Source organism: Schistocerca piceifrons, chromosome 2, assembly GCF_021461385.2.
Source record: "Schistocerca piceifrons isolate TAMUIC-IGC-003096 chromosome 2, iqSchPice1.1, whole genome shotgun sequence".
Classification (NCBI taxonomy): Eukaryota; Metazoa; Arthropoda; class Insecta; order Orthoptera; family Acrididae; genus Schistocerca; species Schistocerca piceifrons.
The window spans coordinates 436,640,137-436,660,448 of NC_060139.1; the positions used below are offsets into that span (position 1 = coordinate 436,640,137).

General features: G+C 37.6%; 2 protein-coding genes across 4 annotated transcripts in view; one reads left to right on the plus strand and one right to left on the minus strand.

Annotated features, from left to right (window-relative positions):
- LOC124775077 (zinc transporter ZIP10) overlaps positions 1-12,574 on the plus strand; it is a 314,104-nt gene extending 301,530 nt beyond the window's left edge. For both annotated transcript variants that reach the window (XM_047249883.1, XM_047249881.1), the window contains exons 8-10: positions 4,056-4,331; positions 6,002-6,189; positions 10,672-12,574. In XM_047249883.1, coding sequence (XP_047105839.1) covers positions 4,056-4,331; positions 6,002-6,189; positions 10,672-10,812 — 605 coding nt within the window. In that variant the 3' untranslated portion in view covers positions 10,813-12,574. The remainder of the gene's footprint in view (positions 1-4,055; positions 4,332-6,001; positions 6,190-10,671) is intronic.
- Positions 12,575-16,360: 3,786 nt separating this feature from the next.
- Positions 16,361-20,312, minus strand: part of LOC124777296 (T-cell activation inhibitor, mitochondrial-like) — a 344,729-nt gene continuing 340,777 nt past the window's right edge. For both annotated transcript variants that reach the window (XM_047252648.1, XM_047252647.1), the window contains one exon: positions 16,361-16,844. In XM_047252648.1, coding sequence (XP_047108604.1) covers positions 16,610-16,844 — 235 coding nt within the window. In that variant the 3' untranslated portion in view covers positions 16,361-16,609. The remainder of the gene's footprint in view (positions 16,845-20,312) is intronic.

Genomic DNA, 20,312 nt, shown 5'->3' on the forward strand with positions numbered 1-20,312 from the left:
CTGTTTTCTGTTTTGTGTTACTGTGCTCCACGCATGAATCCACTATAGGTGAGTGGTTGTCTTTCCCTTATTTTACATATTGCTCCAACCAGGAATTTCCATTATTGTTATAAAGTTCTTAAAGAATATAGGATGGGGAAAGGAATGGGAGAGTATGGCAGTGAGTGTGTGCATATATTCTAATGAGTTAATGCGGAATCGATTTATGCTGGAAAAAAATTAATTCCAACTTTGACCACCAGGTGCATATCTAGTGCTGTGAATGTAAGAAAGACATCTAGAAATGTTTCCATTTTCCCTAACGGTAGGCAAATTGTCCTCTGTGTCCAATAATATTGTTATCCATTTTTGGCCTCCATATTTCGTATTCTACTTGTGTAACGTGTGTTATTCATTAGCACATATTGATGTTGTTACCCATATTTGACCTTCATATTTTGTATTCTACTTGTTTAACGTGTGTTATGCATTAGCACACATTGTTTATGTGTGGCTATAAGTGCCATATTTCCTGAAATAGGTACTGAAAATAATCCTGAAATAGGTATTGAAAAATATCTGCAGCCGATAAAAGAGTACCAATTGTGGGAAGTCTTTTCCTTATCCTAAATGATAAATTTAAAAATTAATAATAATGAAAATAGATTACCATTATAATTTATAAGAATAGCAGGCTATTCATAAATGAAGGGGGTCAGAGAAGAAAATTTCATATCATCAGAACTATTTGTAACAGCTCTAAAGGATGCATAAACTGTGTACATGAGACAGTGTATTCTAACAGCAGCTATCTGAATCACAGGCATTTTGCAGCTGACATTGTACTGTTTACTTCTAATGTACATAAACTTCAACAACAAAATGGAACAGTTTAACACAACAATTTTGAGACCAGGACAGGAAGTTGTTATACTACAATTAAAATTAAGTACAATTAACAGATCAAAAATGAAATATAAAAAATAACAATGTAGTAGTAGAACCATTTTAAAATTGAAACTTGGTCATGAATAAAGAGAGATGCATATTGGAATTGCAAACAAACAGAAAAATAATGAAATATATAGTCTGTCAGTAATCTGATGAGAGAACAGCAGAGTCCTCACTCTGCACCTAAATACATCACAAGGAACAATTACAGTATGTTTCATAATATTATACTGGGCCCTTCTCCCTTTTAAACGAATGGCAAGGCAGTGTCCAGACATGCATGAAGTGTATATTTTCCACTAAATGTTTTAATATTACACACAATACAGAAATTAGTAACGAATGAAGCTAACACAATAAACACACATCAGAAAAATTTATGCAAATCACCACATGCTGCTATGCGTTGCTGGATGAGAAACTGATTTTTAGTCATCTTGTACAGCAAATACATCATTCGTCCACAAAAGGCCACTTTTCCCATGAGCACCGTTTGTTCTTCAGTCTGCCAACAAACTATATCACAGAACACACTATCATGGGAGATGTGATTACAACTGTAATGAAAACAAAATTGAAATGTTTGGAAAAGGTAGCCAGGCAAACTTTCAAAATATCTAAATGGAGCTGTATCAGTGCTCTTCATCAGCTCCTTCTACTGGAATTTGAAGGACGCTATTTTGTTAACTGTCTCAATCTTTCTGCTACATTTGGTACCAAAATCTCCTGTATATGTTTCAAAATAAGACACTGAGCTCTTATTAAGAGTGTTCCTGACATAAAAGAAAGTGAGATGAAATGATGTGTTACATATGTGATCTTTTTCCCATTCCCATTAAATACTTTAAAGCACTCTAGGTTAAACAATTTCACTTCAATCCTTAGATGGCAGAAATCTTCTAAAATCAGAAGTCTTCGGTCAGATGGCATATTTGCTTCAACATCACCTCACCAGCATTTGAGATTCTTGAATGCTGTAGCAAAGTAATAGCAAAAACTGTGTTTTTGAACATGAGCTTACTGTGTAGGCAGCAGTATGAACCAAGTGCACTTTTGATATATGACCGATGTCAAGTATCGACATCAGTAGTCATTTCTTTATGATGCATCTTGGATGGAATGACAAGAGTGTGTGTTTACAATCTCAGGCCAAGGGAAAGACTTCTTCTCAAAGGCAGAACAGAGGAACGTACCTCTCCTAGTTAATTCTTAAATTGTCTTTATTTTTTAATCCCCTCTTCCCCTCTCCGCTTAGTTTTTGCACATCTCTGTGTGCACATTGGGTATGACCCTGCTGATGCATCAATGATTTGATGGTATCTGCTATCTGGAGATATACTTTGAAGCAATATTTTATAGAAGATGAACTTGCTCTGAAGTAACAGATCTCTCAGACCAGTGGGCCCATGAACATAGACAATAATGTAATAATAGTTACCTTTCTGCACAGTTGTTGTTTATTTGAATGGAGAGATGTACAACTTTGCACTGAATGATAGTGTTGTCGATTACAGATCTCAGCATGTTGTTTTGAAAACCATAACTGCTGAATGATGATATTGTGCACCGCAAGTATTTTTAGATTAGTTCTCCTGGAAACTGCAGAAACAAACACCTTTAAGTGTTTCTAGATAATTCCTCATGGAAACTGCAGGGACAAACACCTTTGTGTTGTATTCCAAAAAGACAATGTCCAATGTTCTTTCCCAGTAAAGTAGATGTAGCTTTGTTCTCAGCCTGTCAATGTTTTAGACATATTGACTGTTGAATGTGAGTGAGATTTGCTTCATTATTATCCTCCAGTAGTCGGTATTCATAAACTGAGCTTATAAGAAAGCAGTCTGACAGGCAGTACTCTAGGAACCAATCCATTCTCCATTTCAGTTGATACTATAAAAAATGGAAGGTGCATCCGTGGCTCATCATGGCTTCATCAACTACAAAATTTGCTGTCAATAATGTAATTTGAAACTTTGCTTCATAAGTATAATGCTACATATCCCCTACTATCAAAAAATGTTTGTAGATGTACAGAAAGTAACTATCCTACTTTGAACTAACTATTCTAGTGTTGTCAATGTCTACAGAATTTCGTAAGTGCGGAAACATTATATTAGCAGATAAATGTTACTTATCTTGCTATGGTTGCCTCGTTGTCTAATGTGTAGGTTCCTTTTTATGCTTGTCATTTAGTAGGCCCAAGATATTTGTTTCAGTAAAATTTGCTGGAATATTGTTGCTTTTTGACATCATTAGTATTTGTTCATAAATTTTTGACACTTTCTACAACACCACTCTTTAAGTAAGTGCATTGTGCAACATTTCAATACAACATAAAAAACTTGATAGTTGCATTGACCAATCTCAACAACAACTGAAACTGTTACGGCGGTTTAGTGCCTAAAATTTTTGTAAGTATTTTGTACATAGCTTCCACATCCTTCTAGAACAAGATGTAGTTCAAATGAATTTTCTTATGACTATCTTAATTGAAATTACTTTTCAAGTATAATTAATAAAATTTTTCCTGTAAATAATTATTTTGTGAAGATTTATGTGCCTAATAACAAAGGTTGCAAATTTTTATTATATGCAAACTTATCAGCTTCCTGTCTTCATACAATTGTCAGTTGAATTATGATAGAAAAATTAAAGAAAACTAAAGCATAATAATATTAGTTTCACTTAAAGTGGTTTTTGACTCATTTAACAGTTGTGTAACTCATTTTCACGTTTCAAGATCAATTTTGCTAAATGGACTGATATGAAATAAAATTAAGTTTTCAGAAAAATAGTGTTTTGGTGATAAATTACATGCAAAATTATCATTAAATGTTGAGTATATATAATTTAAGTAAAAAACAAAACACCAAAATTTATACGGAATCAAACATTTCAGTTGAGGTCGAAAGGTCTGAGAAGCCAAGATTCATTATGTAAAACAATTAAATGTAATTGTCTTTCATGTTTGCTTCGTGCAGTTAAACTTTTGAGATGAGAAAGGAAAGTGCACTTACCAAGCTTCACCGCAAAATTACAGAGTCACCAAACACAAAAATTGTAACTGTGATAGAAATACAGCAAGTATAAAAAAGTGGTAACTGAGAACATTTTGACCATTGCAGAGACTGGAAGCAATCTGGAGGTTGGCATCATCATGCAGGGCCCAGAGAGAAAAAACAGCTTCAGCCGAAAGCACACTCACAGCCATGGACTATCCACCAGCATAGCTGGCAGCCATGACCATGATGTTTCATCTGTAGCATGGGTAGTGATTGTGGGTGACGGACTACACAATCTAACTGATGGTCTTGCCATTGGAACAGCATTTGCCGGAAGCACAGCTGCAGGCTTGGCTACTGCAATAGCTGTTTTCTTTCATGAATTGCCTCACGAATTGGGTAAGTGTTCACCTTCTTCTTTCAGGAAAGTGATATCCATAAATTTGTAAGAGCCTCTGTAACTGAGCCATCACAGGCATCATCATTGGTTTGTAGTGATATTTCTCAACTTCTGCCAGTAGTAGTACGTTCACATTTGTCAGTAGCTTTTGGAATTATTAACAGCAAAGCAAAAGCTTTAAAAAAAAATGTATGATGGAGAAATATTAGCTGCATAAGAAACATAAATAGTAGAAAACCATCAGATGAAAGAGAATAAATCTGTCAGAGTTAATTTCTTAATCAAACAATGGAAAATCCAGGATGGAATGTAACAATACGATAGAAAGAAAGTTGCTACTCACCATATAGCGGAGATGCTGAGTTACGATAGGCACAATAAAAAGATTCACACAATCATAGCTTTCAGACATTAAAGCCTTTGTCACCAATAGACACACACACACACACACACACACACACACACACACACACACACACACACACACACGTGTAAGTGCAACTTGCACACACATCTGCAGTCTCAGAGAACTGAAACTACACTAATTTAATTTCTTTGTTGTGAGGATTTAGAGTAATTATTATACAGATCAGCTTTGAGGTTAAGATGATTTGCTGTCAGAATTATGAAAAGGGAATAGTACAGAATTAAAACATGGCCCATGTAATTACAAATTATGTGGTTTACAGATAAGTAAAGTCATATCACACACACACACACACACACACACACACACACACACACACACAAATGAGGACATCATTAATGACAGACTGACATCTCCTGAACTTATGTGGGAATTGACTAAGGAACACTCTAAATCCTCAAACCTAGGTAAGGTGAGTTGACATCTGTTTGAAGATCATCGCATGCACTTAGTCAGTGAATCACTTATGTAACTACTTGGATGCAGAGTCATTTAAGCTCTGAAGATGAGAAAAATTACTTGTCCATGAGTCTACAATGGTCCTATCTCCCATATTAAGTGGAGGAGATTCATGGCAATTTATTTATCGTTTTCTGCAAAGTGTAAAAACATGCTTTCAACACATGTTAGCAAGCCTGTGGCATGAGCAATGCACAGCATGAGTCCCTCATTAAAAAGCAAATAGTGCTTTAAGTTCATTATCAATGAAACTGTAGTCACAGCTGCTATCTCTGTGACTGTTCTGTAGCAGCACAAAGCTGAAGCTTGGCTAGAAATGCAGTACTCGACTCTGTCCTGGTAATATACATCTCCTGAGCTTGTCTGCAGAGATTCATCCTTTATTACAAATTTACGGGACACCTCAGAGCTCTTTTTGATCTTTTTTAAGTTACTATAGAGCATGGTGAGGCCTATATTTCTACTGATGATGAAAGCTGGCTGTGTACTTAAGCTCCTACAAGCAAATATGCAAACATATTCCTACAGAAAAACTCGTATTGTTATTGTAAACTGAGAAACTAGTTCCCAGTTTTTCTTTTCTGTAAATCACCATACCTCAAAATTTGCTTACAAAATAAAACAATTAGAGAGACATTCTAAAGAGATTTTAAATGACTTTAAGCATCTTTTAATTTCTTTCTCATGGTACAACTTCTGTCATAGAAAGTTCATATTTGTCTGATTAGTGTGTTGTCATTTCAGTGTATTGAGCTTAACTTCAAAAAGTCTTTCTCATTACAGGTGATTTTGCAGTGCTACTGCAGTCAGGCATGAGCATTCGTCGTGCAGTGGTTTACAATATTCTTTCTTCAGTGCTTAGCTTTTTGGGCATGGCGTGTGGACTTTGGGTGGGTGAATATGAGGATGCTGCCATGTGGATATACTCTGCCACTGCTGGTTCATTCCTGTATATAGCTTTAGTAGATCTTGTAAGTATTACTTTTAGAAGTAACTTAGATAGAAATAACACATAAGGGTTTTTTAATATATTTATAATACTCCATGTAAATGCTTCACAGCACTGTGATAGCTAAGCTATTAGAGTAAACTGAAAACAGCAGTTAGAAAAAAGAAAGAAACAATGTAGGAGAACATTGATAGGAACACGGGGGCAGGCTGTAATGATAAAAATGATAATTGTTTTGGCAAAACTTACACAACTGGTGGAGCAAATGGACATAAATACCATAAATTAAGTTCTTTTCATACAGTCTTCCATCACATTTTGACTCCAGTCTTGAAATGTGAGATATCCTTTAATGAATTAATTTGTATGTGTCAAAGGGTCCAGATTTGAGTTCCAGTCCAGCAAACAGTTCTTTTAGGAAGTGTGGTATTGTACCACCAACTTTGCAGGGCTTGAGTTCTGCCTCTTACAGGAACAAAATGAAAATTACAAAGTGGGAATATCGCATGCAGTTTGTCTCCATATTTGATACTTTATCCTCTCCTGGCTCAAAACTGAAAAAAATGTTATACCAAAGAGATTACAGTATGGAACCTATATTGACAGGTACTAATAATTACTGGCACTTTTCTTTGGCTTAATCCCCATAACAATAGAGAAATACCATTCAAGCACAAATTTTTGATTTCTACTGGCAGCATACAGTTCAGGATCAATTAGTGACTACAGTATGTGTTATGAAACAAATATTGAATTGTTTCTTACAGTTCTATAGGTTTTTTCTGATTGGCATAATCTGCTAATTCTATGATTTAACATGCCCTATCATAGGCTATAGACACTTGCATTCAACTTTTGTTCACAAGAAACATAAAGAATCACCAGTAAAGAAAGAACTCTTGAATGTAAATGGTTCAACATCCAATTTGCATAGCATCTTGAATATATATTTTATACCATATGAATGAATCTGCTTTAAATAAAGCCAAAGTCATTTCCAAACACAAGCTTTTCAGCAGATTTCATTGATACAATATTCTCAATTTACCATCGAAGTAGAATATTCATTCTGAAGTGTCAGTTTTTCACTATTTTTCATCATTTCCAGAACTCCATGAAACAAAACATCAGGATGAAGCTGACAATCAGAAGATAATACAATAATAATATGTCAAAGTCACAGCTGTGCATGTGTCATTTCGTAGTTTAAGTTTTAAAGTTACTTTACATTCATCACTAGTTTGTGGTAGTGGTGGTGGTGGTGGTGGTAGCGGAGGAGGAGCAATTGTCGTCTTTTAATTTATAGAGTACAGACTGGGGTGTCTACACATTCACTAGCAGTGGAAATGATAACTAGAACTGCAATGTAATTTTGTAGGTTTTCTTCAAATATTGGCTTTAAGAAATAGACGGCCTAAACATCTGAGCATCGGCGACTACAAACAGACCTTACATTTTTAGCAGTGGCAGTAATGATACAGGGATTGGCAACTTCAGTTTTATAGCTCCAGTAATTAAAACATGCAATAAATCCATTTAGAAAGCTAGGAGAGATTCATTTCACTTGGCAGAGCAGATAAGCTTGCATTAACATCTGACTTAAAAATGAATGTGCATCACTTAGCTCAAATGTGATGGACCCTGAGGATCTCTGGGAAAAGTTTTGACTTATCATACATTGCGCTCTGGACAAGTATGTACTGACTAATTTTATTAAGGATAGGAAAGATGCATCTTGGTTCAATAGTATTCAGAACATGCTGATGAAACAGATTGTTGTAACTGTAATTCAAAAACGGGGTACTAAAATTCAGACAGGCAACCTTCTATAAGCAGAGCTACATGATGAGCCAAAATATTATGACCATATCCTTAACAGCATGTTTGTTCACTTTTGAAACACAATACAGAAGCGATTCTGCTGGCATGGATTCAACAGGTCCCTGGTAGGTTTCCTCAAGTATGCAGTACCAAATGTCTCTGCACAGGTCATGTAATTCCCATTAAACAGGCCGACAGTGTGAGGGCCTGAAACTGGCCCTGATAGTGGCCCACATGCGTCCATCAAGCTCAAGTCTGGCAAATTTGGTGCCCAAGCCATCAGTGTAAGTTCACTATCATGTCCATCCAACCACTGTAGCATGATTCTGGCCTTGTGACATGGATAGTTATTGTACTGGAAGATACTGTCACCGTTGATGAAAATATAGAGCATTTAGTAGTGCACACAATCTGCTGTAATGTTCATATAGTTCACAGCTATTGTGTTGCCTTCGATTACTACCACAGGTTCCATGGAAGCTCAGGTGAATATCCTCCCATGGGCTGCTCCACCTGTGGTGGGTGCATTTTTTGAGTGGCAGTTCAGGTGGATGATAGCCTATCCAGACATGAGTATTAGCTTTGTGTAGCAAGAAACGTGATTCACCTGACAAGGCGACATGTTTCCATTGATTCACAGTCCACTCTTCATGATCCAATGCCCATTGCAATCATATCTGACGATGACATTGGATCAACATGCAAACACATAGGGGTCATCTTCTGTGGTTACCCCATGTTCAACAACATATGCTAAACCGTGAGCTCCAAAACACTTGAACCTGCATTGCCATTGTACTCTTTCATCAGATCTGCCCCTCATCCCACCTCTCCTGCTTTGATACCAAGTGAACAGTGGACCAGCTTCACCATTTCTCATATGCTCATTTCCAGGTGCTGGCCATTACAAACCGGCCATTGCCATAGTTACTTATGTCAGTGAATTTCCCCCATTTGTGATCTGTGCCATTAGAATGATTCTCCATTCATTTCTGTTCAACTTATATACATTCCTTACTGCATCCCATGCTCACAATGCAAATCGAGTGACATTCAGTCTTGTGATGGTAGTACTGTTTGGCATTGGTCCCTTTCTAAGTTTGCTTTTCTTACAAAACTTCCATGAAGTGAACAGATCCAAGCAGCTGAAAAAAAACACAACTTATCCCATATATAAAATCATCAGAAGAATGTATGAAAAATTACATATTTAAAACCCTCAATGTCAGTTTGTTGCAGGATCCTCAAGCATAGTCTAATCTTAAACAGAATGAGTTTTCTGGAGGAGAAAAGCTTTTGTCGATAAATCACCATGGATATAGGAAGCGCTGCTCATGCAGAAGACACTCTTTCTTTGGACACATCACAAAACATCCTGCACACTATGAATGCAGGTCAATGGGGAGATGCCATATTTCTGGAAAGGGTTCAACACTGTATCACACAGTACAATTTTATAAAAGCTTCAAGCATACAGAACAGCTTCTCAAAGTGACTGGCTCCATGAGTTTTTGATTACATGAATAGAAACCAGTACATTCTCCTGGAAAGGACGTGTTCTTCAGAGCAAAAGATAATGTCAGCATTGTCCCAGTGCGACAGTGCCACTCTTGTTCTCCACACAGATAAACAGCTTGTCAAATAGGATGAGTAACAATGAGTCTGTTCAATAATGATTTTGTTCTGTGCAGAGAAAGTCATTTTGAATGACTGTAGGGGATTCTGGGTCACTTGACTAAAGTTCTATTTGCCATGATGAATGGCAGCTTGCATCATATGTGGGTAGATGTAAGATGGTCCAAATAAGTAAGACAAACATTCCTGTAATGCTTTGAAGACAGCATTAATCATCTGCTGATTGATTCAGTCACATTAATTAAATACCAAGGTGTAATGCTGCAAAGCAAGTTAAAGTGTAACAAGCACATAGTGTCAAAAGTAGGAAAGGAAAACTGGAAACTTTAGTGCATCAGGAGAATTCTGGGAGAGCTTACTACACCTATATAGGAGACTGGACTTATGCAACCCATTATTGACTATTGTAATGTTTGAGATCATCATCAGGTGAGACTAAAGGAAGATAGTGAAGCATTTCACAGGTTTGCTGGGTCCAAAGCCGAGGTCCTAGGTATAATTTTCTGCCCAATGTTTCATGTCTTACTACGATAGGTTATACAGAGAGGTACTTAAATTCTCTGACATAAACTTATTCAGACGAAAAAAGAACATTTTTCCATCTGAACAAAGAGGTTTTAATGATCATCAGTGTTTGGTTTTGAGTACACATGGTATTAGATCAGAATCAAATATGAAACATAATTTTTGTGGGATATATCCTTCTCATGCTACTCAAACTAAAATATGAATATCACAAGAGTTAACTTTTGCGGTACTGCCTTGATTTAAGGAACAACGGACATGACAGTTTTGCTAACACTCGCAACTTCTGCTATTTTCATGCTTATTATGACCGAAAAAAATCATGTCACCAAGAAAGTAAATGCCATTAATGGTGTGCCTTTGGGTATTCTGTCAAATTTTTGTGTCCATTTTATGCAGTGCATAATCAGTTACACTGAGATCATAAGTAAATACCATCTCTGAATTCTTGCACAGTAAGGTTATGCTGTCTTCAAATCTGTCTCCTTTCATGTGTAACAAATGTGTGTGTTTATTGTTGCAGTTGCCGGAAATGAATTCCAGCTGTGAAGACCCTCCTACCATCAAGGATCTTATCATTCATATTTTGGGTATTGCTGTCGGTGGTGCAATAATGCTTATTATAGCTCTGTACGAGGAGAAGCTGGGAACACTTTTCAATTGAGTTCCTTGACTGAAAAAGCAGTGTAAGAAAGATGACATACTCTATCTTCAGTCTTCTTCATTTTATTTTCATCCAACTTACTCACATGTGTGTATAAAAAAACTGATTGGAGACAGAGCACTTTTCATCACTTACACAATTCTAAAATAATTGCTGATGACAGCTCAGCATACCAACCGAACGTTTCTGTACATGTCCTCAATCATGGTTTTGAGGATACATTGAAGTATGTTATATAAATTGTTTGTAAATATTAAAGAAGTACTGTGATAAAATGTAATATAAGATGTTATTTCCTCTGTTGTGTGTGTTTTGGAACATTGGCTGTGTTCAATACTTCTGTGTGCAATTGATTCATTAATTTCTTGTTTTAATGCTTACAAACAAACTTAAATTTTTGAATTTCTTCATTGCATTAAATTTTGTATCTTCTCTGATGAAGCAGTAAATTAAAAAAAATATTAGTGTCTTCAGTGTATGGTAATTCTACAGATTTATTTTTCTTTATATTATGATTTGGGTACCTGAATTGTACAGTTATTTTTTTGTTTTTCACTTGTTTTAATGCTCACAGAAATAGGGTCAGTTCAGTCAGCTGTGTGTTATCAATGTGACCACATTGTGTGTTTTACATATGAATTTCTGTTAGTTGGATTATCTCATTATATTTAATTTTTCATAATTCATTTCTTAGGCTGTGCTAAACAACTTTAGAGACGAAATTTCCTGTTAGTTTAAAACATACATCTCTTCTCAAAGATCTGCACCAAATTAGAGTGAGAAAAATGCTGTACACACTTTTGTAATTGAAGAGTGGAAAAGGAAACTTGTGTCAAACCTGACATTTTCCAGGAGAGTGAAAAAAACAACGTATCTCTGTACATAACTGATAAGGTATTATGATAAATCAAAATTATATGTTCATCATATCACAGCAAAAAATTAGACAAATTAAAAAATAATACTTTATTAAGAACATTTTAAGTGCCATACCAGGAAACTGAATGATTCTCACTGTCAAAACACAGTTTGCACAAGTTTCTTCCTGCAAAGAAGAAAACATCACCCAACCATTGTTAATAATGCTATTTATTTACACAAATAGTGCTAACAAGTTCTATCTTCAGACAAGTGTTCATGTTTATATTACATTAGTTGCTGGTTGTTTCTTCCGATGACTACTGTAACCAACATCAGATGTAATATAAATGTGAACAGCTGTCTGAAGGTGAACCTGTCACTTTGAAACTGGTAATGACACTCTTTGTCTAAATAAATAGCATTATTAACAGTGGGTGTTTTCTGTTCTTTTTCTTTGGAAGAAACAACATGTATTAAATTTAGGAACTCCAGCACAGTTTGGCCTGAAGTCCCTGAATGGTTTGGCATCTATCTCAAATCTAGGAACATTTAACAGATAACCAAGAATGCTAACACTGAAAAACCATTTTGTGAAAAAATGGCACTTAAAATATTTTCCATTTCTACTCTTCATCTGATTTCATATCTTTTGTTTACATTTTAAGAACACACAAACTGGGTGACTCTGCTGTCCATGTTGTACATTATATCACCTTTCTGAATGTTGTGTCTTACTTAGCTTCAGACTATAAGTCCCCTGCATATGTTGTATACCAGAATATGGCCATATGTTCCTCCATGTTCAACTGTATTGTATGTGACAATTTGTTTGCTACATGTTGTGAAGATTATATTTTTAAAGTTTCTCAGACATTGTAGAAATAAATATATTTCCTAAAAATTGTGTACCCTTTTATTAAGAACTGTTTTCCTATACTCCTTTCTCCTTCTGACAAACAAAAACTTGCTCATGAGTGATTTGTTTCAAACATTAATCGACTTCACACTCTTCATGCAGTCCACAAACAACATAAAGCTTGAATTAAGTAAACCATTGTGCTGATTAGTGTATTAGGGCCTCAGTAGCAAATACAGCCCAAAGAATCTTACAACATTTGAGCAGTTATTTGTATCTATATGCAGATTACACAAATCTGACTTCATCATAGCTATCATTATTTTATACTGCCTAGCAAAAAGAAAAAAGAAAAAAAGAAAAGGTAAGGAGGACACAAAATTAAAATTCATAGGTTAAGTGAGAAGGTATATGATGATATTTCAGTGATTACACTATTGAGTCAAATTTAAAGAGAACTCAACTGTATGGGCCACTTATCGATGTGGCAATGCACACACTCTGGGCTACATGCATGCACTAATTTGGTTGTGAAGGGTGTATTGAAGTCGTCATATTCTCTCCTGAATCAAGCTGCCCCACAACTGCAGTTACTTGTCTTTGATATTCTGGATACTTGCAGTGGGATGGAGCTGCTCCCACATGTGTTCTATCAGGTTGCTGGCCACAGGAGTACCTCGACATTACACAACTAGTCCACAGAGAACTGTGCCCTGTGTGCACAAGCATTATCCTGTTGAAAAATGGTTGTGGTAGTCAAATGTGGGTGACCAAGAACTTGACGACAAACGTGCCTGTCCCCATATTCCCATGCAATCCAACAACATCAGGCCATAGTTGCCTTTTTTTTTTTTCCACAATTCAACCAGCCAGCAAAATAAAGACACACAATGAGGACCCTTTCAAGCTCTGTCAGGTGTTAACACTGTCTAACATGAGTATGCGGCATCTCCGTGTCCTTCACAATTGTTTCTCGACATCTTACACTGTTCATGACCCTTATCTATCCTACCAGGCCTGGTAGCAACACTAAAAAAGAACAGTAATAATGTACTCTGGTAGCTCTTCTACCTGTGTTTCAACCAACGACCAATGTTGAAACCTGCCTGATTCAGTACACTCCTCCATCCAACTGTCACCCACCCCAACTATCCCCCAAATCACTCCTTCCTAACATTCTAGAATTTCTTAACCTTGAACCTTGCCTCACCAGGATTCCCAAATACCTCAACATGTAAACTAACCTTACATCAGTTGAAAGAGCTGCAATCCACCACCTCAAAACTGATCAGAACCTTGTAATCTTACCTGATAATGAAGGCTCCTCCACTGTTTCGAACCACAAGTATTACCTGGTGGAAGGACTCCTCCCGCTGTCAGATTTATCCACCTACAAACCCTGCCACAGTGACCCCATTCCACACACACACACACACCCACACACCCACACACACACACACACACACACACACACACACACACACACACACACACACACCTCCTCACCCCTACCACTCCCTGCACTCCTACTTTCTACATGCTTCCTAAAGTCCGTAAACTCAACTACCCAGGACGCCTCTTTGTGACCAGTTATTGTGACCAGTTACTGTGCCCCCACTGAGAGTATCTCTGCTCTTTTAGACCAATACCTTCAGCCTATTACCTGCAATCTACCCCCTACCCTTCTATATAAAAGATACCAACCATTTCCACCAATAAATCTCCACAGTTCCTGCCTTCCCCCCCTCCCTCAATGGTGCTCTGCCCGTCACTATTGATGCCACCTTCCTTTATACTAACGTCTCTAATGCTCATGGCCTTTTCGCTACTGAACACTAGCTTTCCCAATGCTCGACAGATTCCAAATCTACATCCTCCTTCCTAAATGCTGTGATCAACTATATCCATATATCCACACCCACAATTATTTCTACTTTGAAACCATTACCTACAAGCAAATCTGGGGTACAGCTATGGACAATGCATGGCACCATCCTACGCCAACCTATTCATGGGCCATCTACAGGAATCCTTCCTAAATGCCCAGAATCCCAAATGCCTCACCTGGTTAAAATTCATTGACGATACCTTCATGGTCTGCCAAGAATCCCAAGCCACCCACTTGGTTAAGATTCACTGATATCTTCATGATCAGGATTGATGGTGAGGACACCCTAGCCACATTCCTCCAGAACCTCAATGCCTTTTCCCCCATTTGCTTCACCAGTTTCTAATCAACCCATCAAGCCACCTTCTTCAATGTTGGCTTGCATTTCAAAGATGGCTACATCAGTACCTCCATCTATATCAAACCTAACTACCAGCAGTACCTTCACTCCGACAGCTGCCACCCATTCCATTTCAAGAAGTTCCTACCATACAGCATTGCCACTCATGGCCGTCACATCTGTAGTGATGAGGGGTCCCTCTCAAAATACACCAAATGCCTCACTGAGGCCTTCACAGACCATAATTATCCTCCCAAGCTTGTACAAAAACAGATCTCCCATGCCTTATCTCTCTAATCACCCAACTGCTCCTAAAGTGTCACTGTCCGGCCACAGAAGAGCATTGCCCTTGTGACTCAGTACCACTAAGGACTGGAGCAACTGAATCACATTGTCAGGGTTTCAATTATCTATCGCCGTGCCCTCGAATGAGGAACGTCCTCACAGTAGTATTCCACCGCCCACTGAATCTACACAATATCCTCACCCATTCCTACACATCTCCTGCTCCCAACCTCTTGCCTCATGTCTCATATCCCTGTAATAGACCTAGATACAAGACCTGTCCCGTATAGCCTCCCACCACTACCTACTCCAGTCCAGTCAAAGCATCATCTTCCCTTCAAAGGCAGGGCTACATGTGAAACCAGTCATGTGATCTACAAACCAATTGCAACCACTGTGCTGCACTCTATGAGGGCATAACAACTAACAAGGTGTCTCCTCAGGAATGATAATCAACAAACTGCAGCCAAGAAACAGCAGGACCAACTCATTGCTGAGCTTGCCACCCAACACAATGTCCTTCATTTCAATGACTGCCATCTGGATCCTTCCCAGAACACCAGCTTTTCTCAATTGTGCAGTTGGGCACTCTCCCTGCAGTAAATCCTACATTCCCATAACACTCCTGGCCTCAACCTTTGTCCTTACCCTCTAGCCACGGCCCTGTATTCCACCAATGCACTCACAGTCTTTTTACCTCTCTGTTTTTCTGTTAAACCTCTCCCCCTGACACTCTCCATCTAATCTCCCGACTGTACCTAGCTGCCCTACTCTGCTATACCTGCCTCTCCCCGCCCCAGCCTCCCTTACCCCCACCAACCAGTTGAATTTCTCATCATGCACAGCTTTTTGCATGTGGCCTCAGCATCCAGAGAGTGTGGTCGTGTGTGTGTGTGTGTGTGTGTGTGTGTGTGTGTGTGTGTGTGTTCTATCTCAGACGAAGGCCTTGTTGGTCAGAAACTCATTTTCTGACAGTCTTTTTCTTGTGCCGATCTGCGAGTCAGCATCTCCACTATATGGTAAATAGCAATTGTGCTTTTCATAGGATGGTTAATTATATCCTGGGTTTTCCACTGTAAAAAATAAATTATTTTTTTAAAAAGTGTGCGCATTTGCATGGTGAAAATGGTGGACGGTGAGGCAGGAAGATGGTGATATTTTCAAATGGTTCTAAATGTCAAGAAAATAAATTAATTGAAATGGTGCAAATATTAATCAAACAGAATTGGCAATTCAGTAGCAAGATTTGAGTTCAGCAATATAACAATAATCTGGACATTTTATCAGAAAAATTTTTTCTATAAGAAGAAAAAAAATGTTCAACATACACAACTATTTTAATTTTCAGGTACATCGTGATACAAAAACATATTCTGTAACAATTTATCTTTCCTTTCACATTCTGAGCATTCATGTAATACTATACAGATTGTATTTACATGGTTCACAATAATTTACTTGCTACAGAGTTAAGTAAAGCCATATTGTCAAATAACATTATCATTCTTCATTCTACACATATTTAAGATATTTCTCTCATTAATCAAGAACTCTATGAACAAAAAAATCAGAGTTTCCAATTCCAGGGTATACACATTTCTCCACCAGAGAGAACTGAATAATAGTTTGTAACCCACAAGTGCACACCTTTCAGGACTGGTACAAGGACATCCACGTTCTTCAGCAACTGAGTGCAACATTCTATCATCAATTCAGGTGTTATGTTGTCATCTTTCTGTAGGGCTTCCAATTGAAATACCTCTTCACACTGTTTACAGAGGTCTCGTTCAATATGTTTGTCACTGAAATACAAAAGAGATGTGTAAAAGAAATAGCAATAGCAATAGTGGAGAGTATATAAATATACTTGCATTAACTTGCAGGCAAATTTAACCAGTTCTCATCAATGTTCATTCCAGTTTTTAAGGGTTCTGGTTCTTATAAGGATGAGCTGACAGTGCAAAATACTATAAATGTTAATCATAGAAAAACTGTTTGTGTATTGTTTTCAAACACTGACAATGGACATTTCATTGTGAGTGGTGACAACTCTATATTTCAAAAAAGTTGATTTTTCACAGTCTCCATTACACATATATGCGAATGAGATGGTGAAAATAAACATTGTTTTCTTTTAGAATATTTTGTCTGCTACAATGATACAGGGAAGTCCTGGGTACAATACATACAACGTCAAAGAATTGAGCAGTTAACAGGCACATAAACAAGACAGAAAGCTTTTGGACAATATGTTCCAAGCAAAGAACATACAAAATCTTAGCAATGATTCCAATCTTGTTTATGTGCCTGTCAACCATGCAATAGCTCCACTATACAATAAGCAGTTACATTTTTGCCTTACATACTGAAAAATCACAGTAAAACACATGAAAGAGGCCTGTTGCAACATGTATTCACTTGAATAACAAATATACTTAACATATATAAAAAACAGGTGAGGCAATACTGACTCTACGACTTATCTTAGAAGCTAGATTGAGGAAAGGCAAACCTACATTTCTAGCATTTGTAGACTTAGACAAAGCTTTTGACAATGCTGACTGGAATACTCTCTTTCAAATTCTGAAGGTGGCAGGGGTAAAATACAGGGAGCAAAAGGCTATTTACAATTTGTACAGAAACCAGATGGCAGTTATAAGATTCGAGGGACATGAAAGGGAAGCAGTGATTGGGAAGGGAGTGAGACAGGGTTGTAGCCTATCTCCGATGTTATTCAGTCTGTATATTGAGCAAGCAGTGAAGGAAACAAAAGAAAAATTCAGAGTAGGTATTGAAATCCAAGGAGAAGAAATAAAAACTTTGAGGTTCGCCGATGACATTGTAATTCTGTCAGAGACAGCAAAGGACTTGGAAGAGCAGTTGAACGGAATGGACAGTGTCTTGAAAGGAGGGTATAAGATGAACATCAACAAAAGCAAAACGAGGATAAGAGAATGGAGTTGTGGTCGAAGTAGAGAGGATATAAAATGTAGACTGGCAATGGCAAGGAAAGCGTTTCTGAAGAAGAAAAATTTCTTAACATCGAGTATAGATTTAAATGTCAGTAAGTCGTTTTTGAGAGTATTTGTATGGAGTGTAGCCATGTATGGAAGTGAAACGTGGACGATAAATAGCTTAGACAAGAAGAGAATAGAAGCTTTCGAAATGTGGCGCTACAGAAGAATGCTCAAGATTAGATGGGTAGATCACATAACTAATGAGGAGGTATTGAATAGAATTGTGGAGAAGAGGAGTTTATGGCACAACTTGACCAGAAGAAGGGATCGGCCGGTAGGACATGTTCTGAGGCATCAAGTGATCACCAGTTTAGTATTGGAGGGCAGCGTGGAGGGTAAAAATCATAGAGGGAGACCAAGAGATGAATACACTAAACAGATTCAGAAGGATGTAGGTTGCAGTAGGTACTGGGAGATGAAGAAGCTTGCACTGGATAGAGTAGCATGGAGAACTGCATCAAACCAGTCTCAGGACTGAAGACCACAACAACAACAACAACATATAAAAAACAAAGATGCTGTGACTTACCAAACGGGAAAGTGCTGGTAGATAGACACAACAAAAAACACACAAACACATGCACAAATTTCAAGCTTTTGCAACCCAAGGTTGCTTCATCAGGAAAGAGGGAAGGAGAGGGAAAGACGAAAGCGAAAGGATGTGGGTTTTAAGGGAGAGGGTAAGGAGTCATTCCAATCCCGGGAGTGGAAAGACTTACCTTTGAGGGAAAAAAGGACAGGTATTCTCTCTCTCTCTCTCTCTCTCTCTCTCTCTCTCTCTCTCTCTCTCTCTCACACACACACACACACACACACACACATATCCATCCGCACACATACAGACACAGGCAGGCATATGTAAAATCCCTCAAAGGTAAGTCTTTCCGCTCCCGGGATTGGAATGACTCCTTACCCTCTCCCTTAAAACCCACATCCTTTCGTCTTTCCCTCTCCTTCCCTCTTTCCTGATGAAGCAACCTTGGGTTGCAAAAGCTTGAAATTTGTGTGTGTGTTTGTGTGTTTTTTATTGTGTCTATCTACCAGCGCTTTCCCGTTTGGTAAGTCACAGCATCTTTTTTTTATATATATATTTTTCCCACGTGGAATTTTTCCCTCTATTATATTCATATCAAATATACTTAACAGTTTGATAATTCACTTACAATATAGAAAATGATGAGAATTTTTAAGAGCAAATGCCATTCATACAAGTTTGAACTGAGGGACATACATGCTTTGTTTAAACCATGTTAAAAAAATTGGCATGATTAGCACCTGCATTCATTGCAGGTAACAATCATGGGCTGTTATTGTGGAAACAAATTATAAGTTAGGGAACTGTTATACACTGTGGACTATTTAGTTTACTTTGCACTCCAGTTTGACTTCCATAATAAAGCCACAGATATCATGAGTTCTTGCCAGTAACAGGGTTCCCACAGCCAGCATACTCCACTTGATAAGGACACCGGAGAGCTATCCAGTGTAACTGCCCTAGTGCCTATAGTCCAGGAAGATGATCAGGATGAATGATGCTGAGATTAAAAACCCAGAGTAGGCATTATCTCACAGTCCTCCTCATCATAGCCAAGGGCCAGCAATGCCTCCAATTCCGCAGACTAATTATTCAACACATATAATCTGTCATTTAAACTATCTAATGTACAAAGAGAAGGCTAGGGAGTTGAAGTTCTCTTAACAGGTGACCTAAAGTACACTGTACACAAACTGGAGTCAGTGACAAAGTCACAGAGATGTTCTAGACCTTACATGAAGATGTGTGCAAAAATAATAGCAAACGTAACAATGAATACACGCAAAACAATGTCATGTGCTTTTTCACAGCAAGTATAAATATTACACTTCAAGATTTTGTACAAAAACCATGGGATTTATGCTGGAAAATGTGTTCTTCAGCTTTCCAAAAGAAGTGGCAAGAAGTAGTGAAATGCAGGTCTGCATAGTATGTTGTTCTATCACAAAGTCATAAGAAATTTTGATGACACATTAGCAATCTCAGGCAGAATAATTTCAGCTTTCTGAATGAGTATGTTATCTAGTTTGTTGCTCTCTGATATTAACTTGTATCTTGTCCTATGCTGCAATGTATTTTGGCCTAAGATCTTGGGTAACTTCACTGTTTAATCCTCTCCAAAGTATCTGATCAAGTATACTCATTCTCACCTTCTAATAAATGAAGCAGCTTTCTTCTGAAAGTTCAAAATACTTTCATCTTTCTGTATGTGTCTTTCA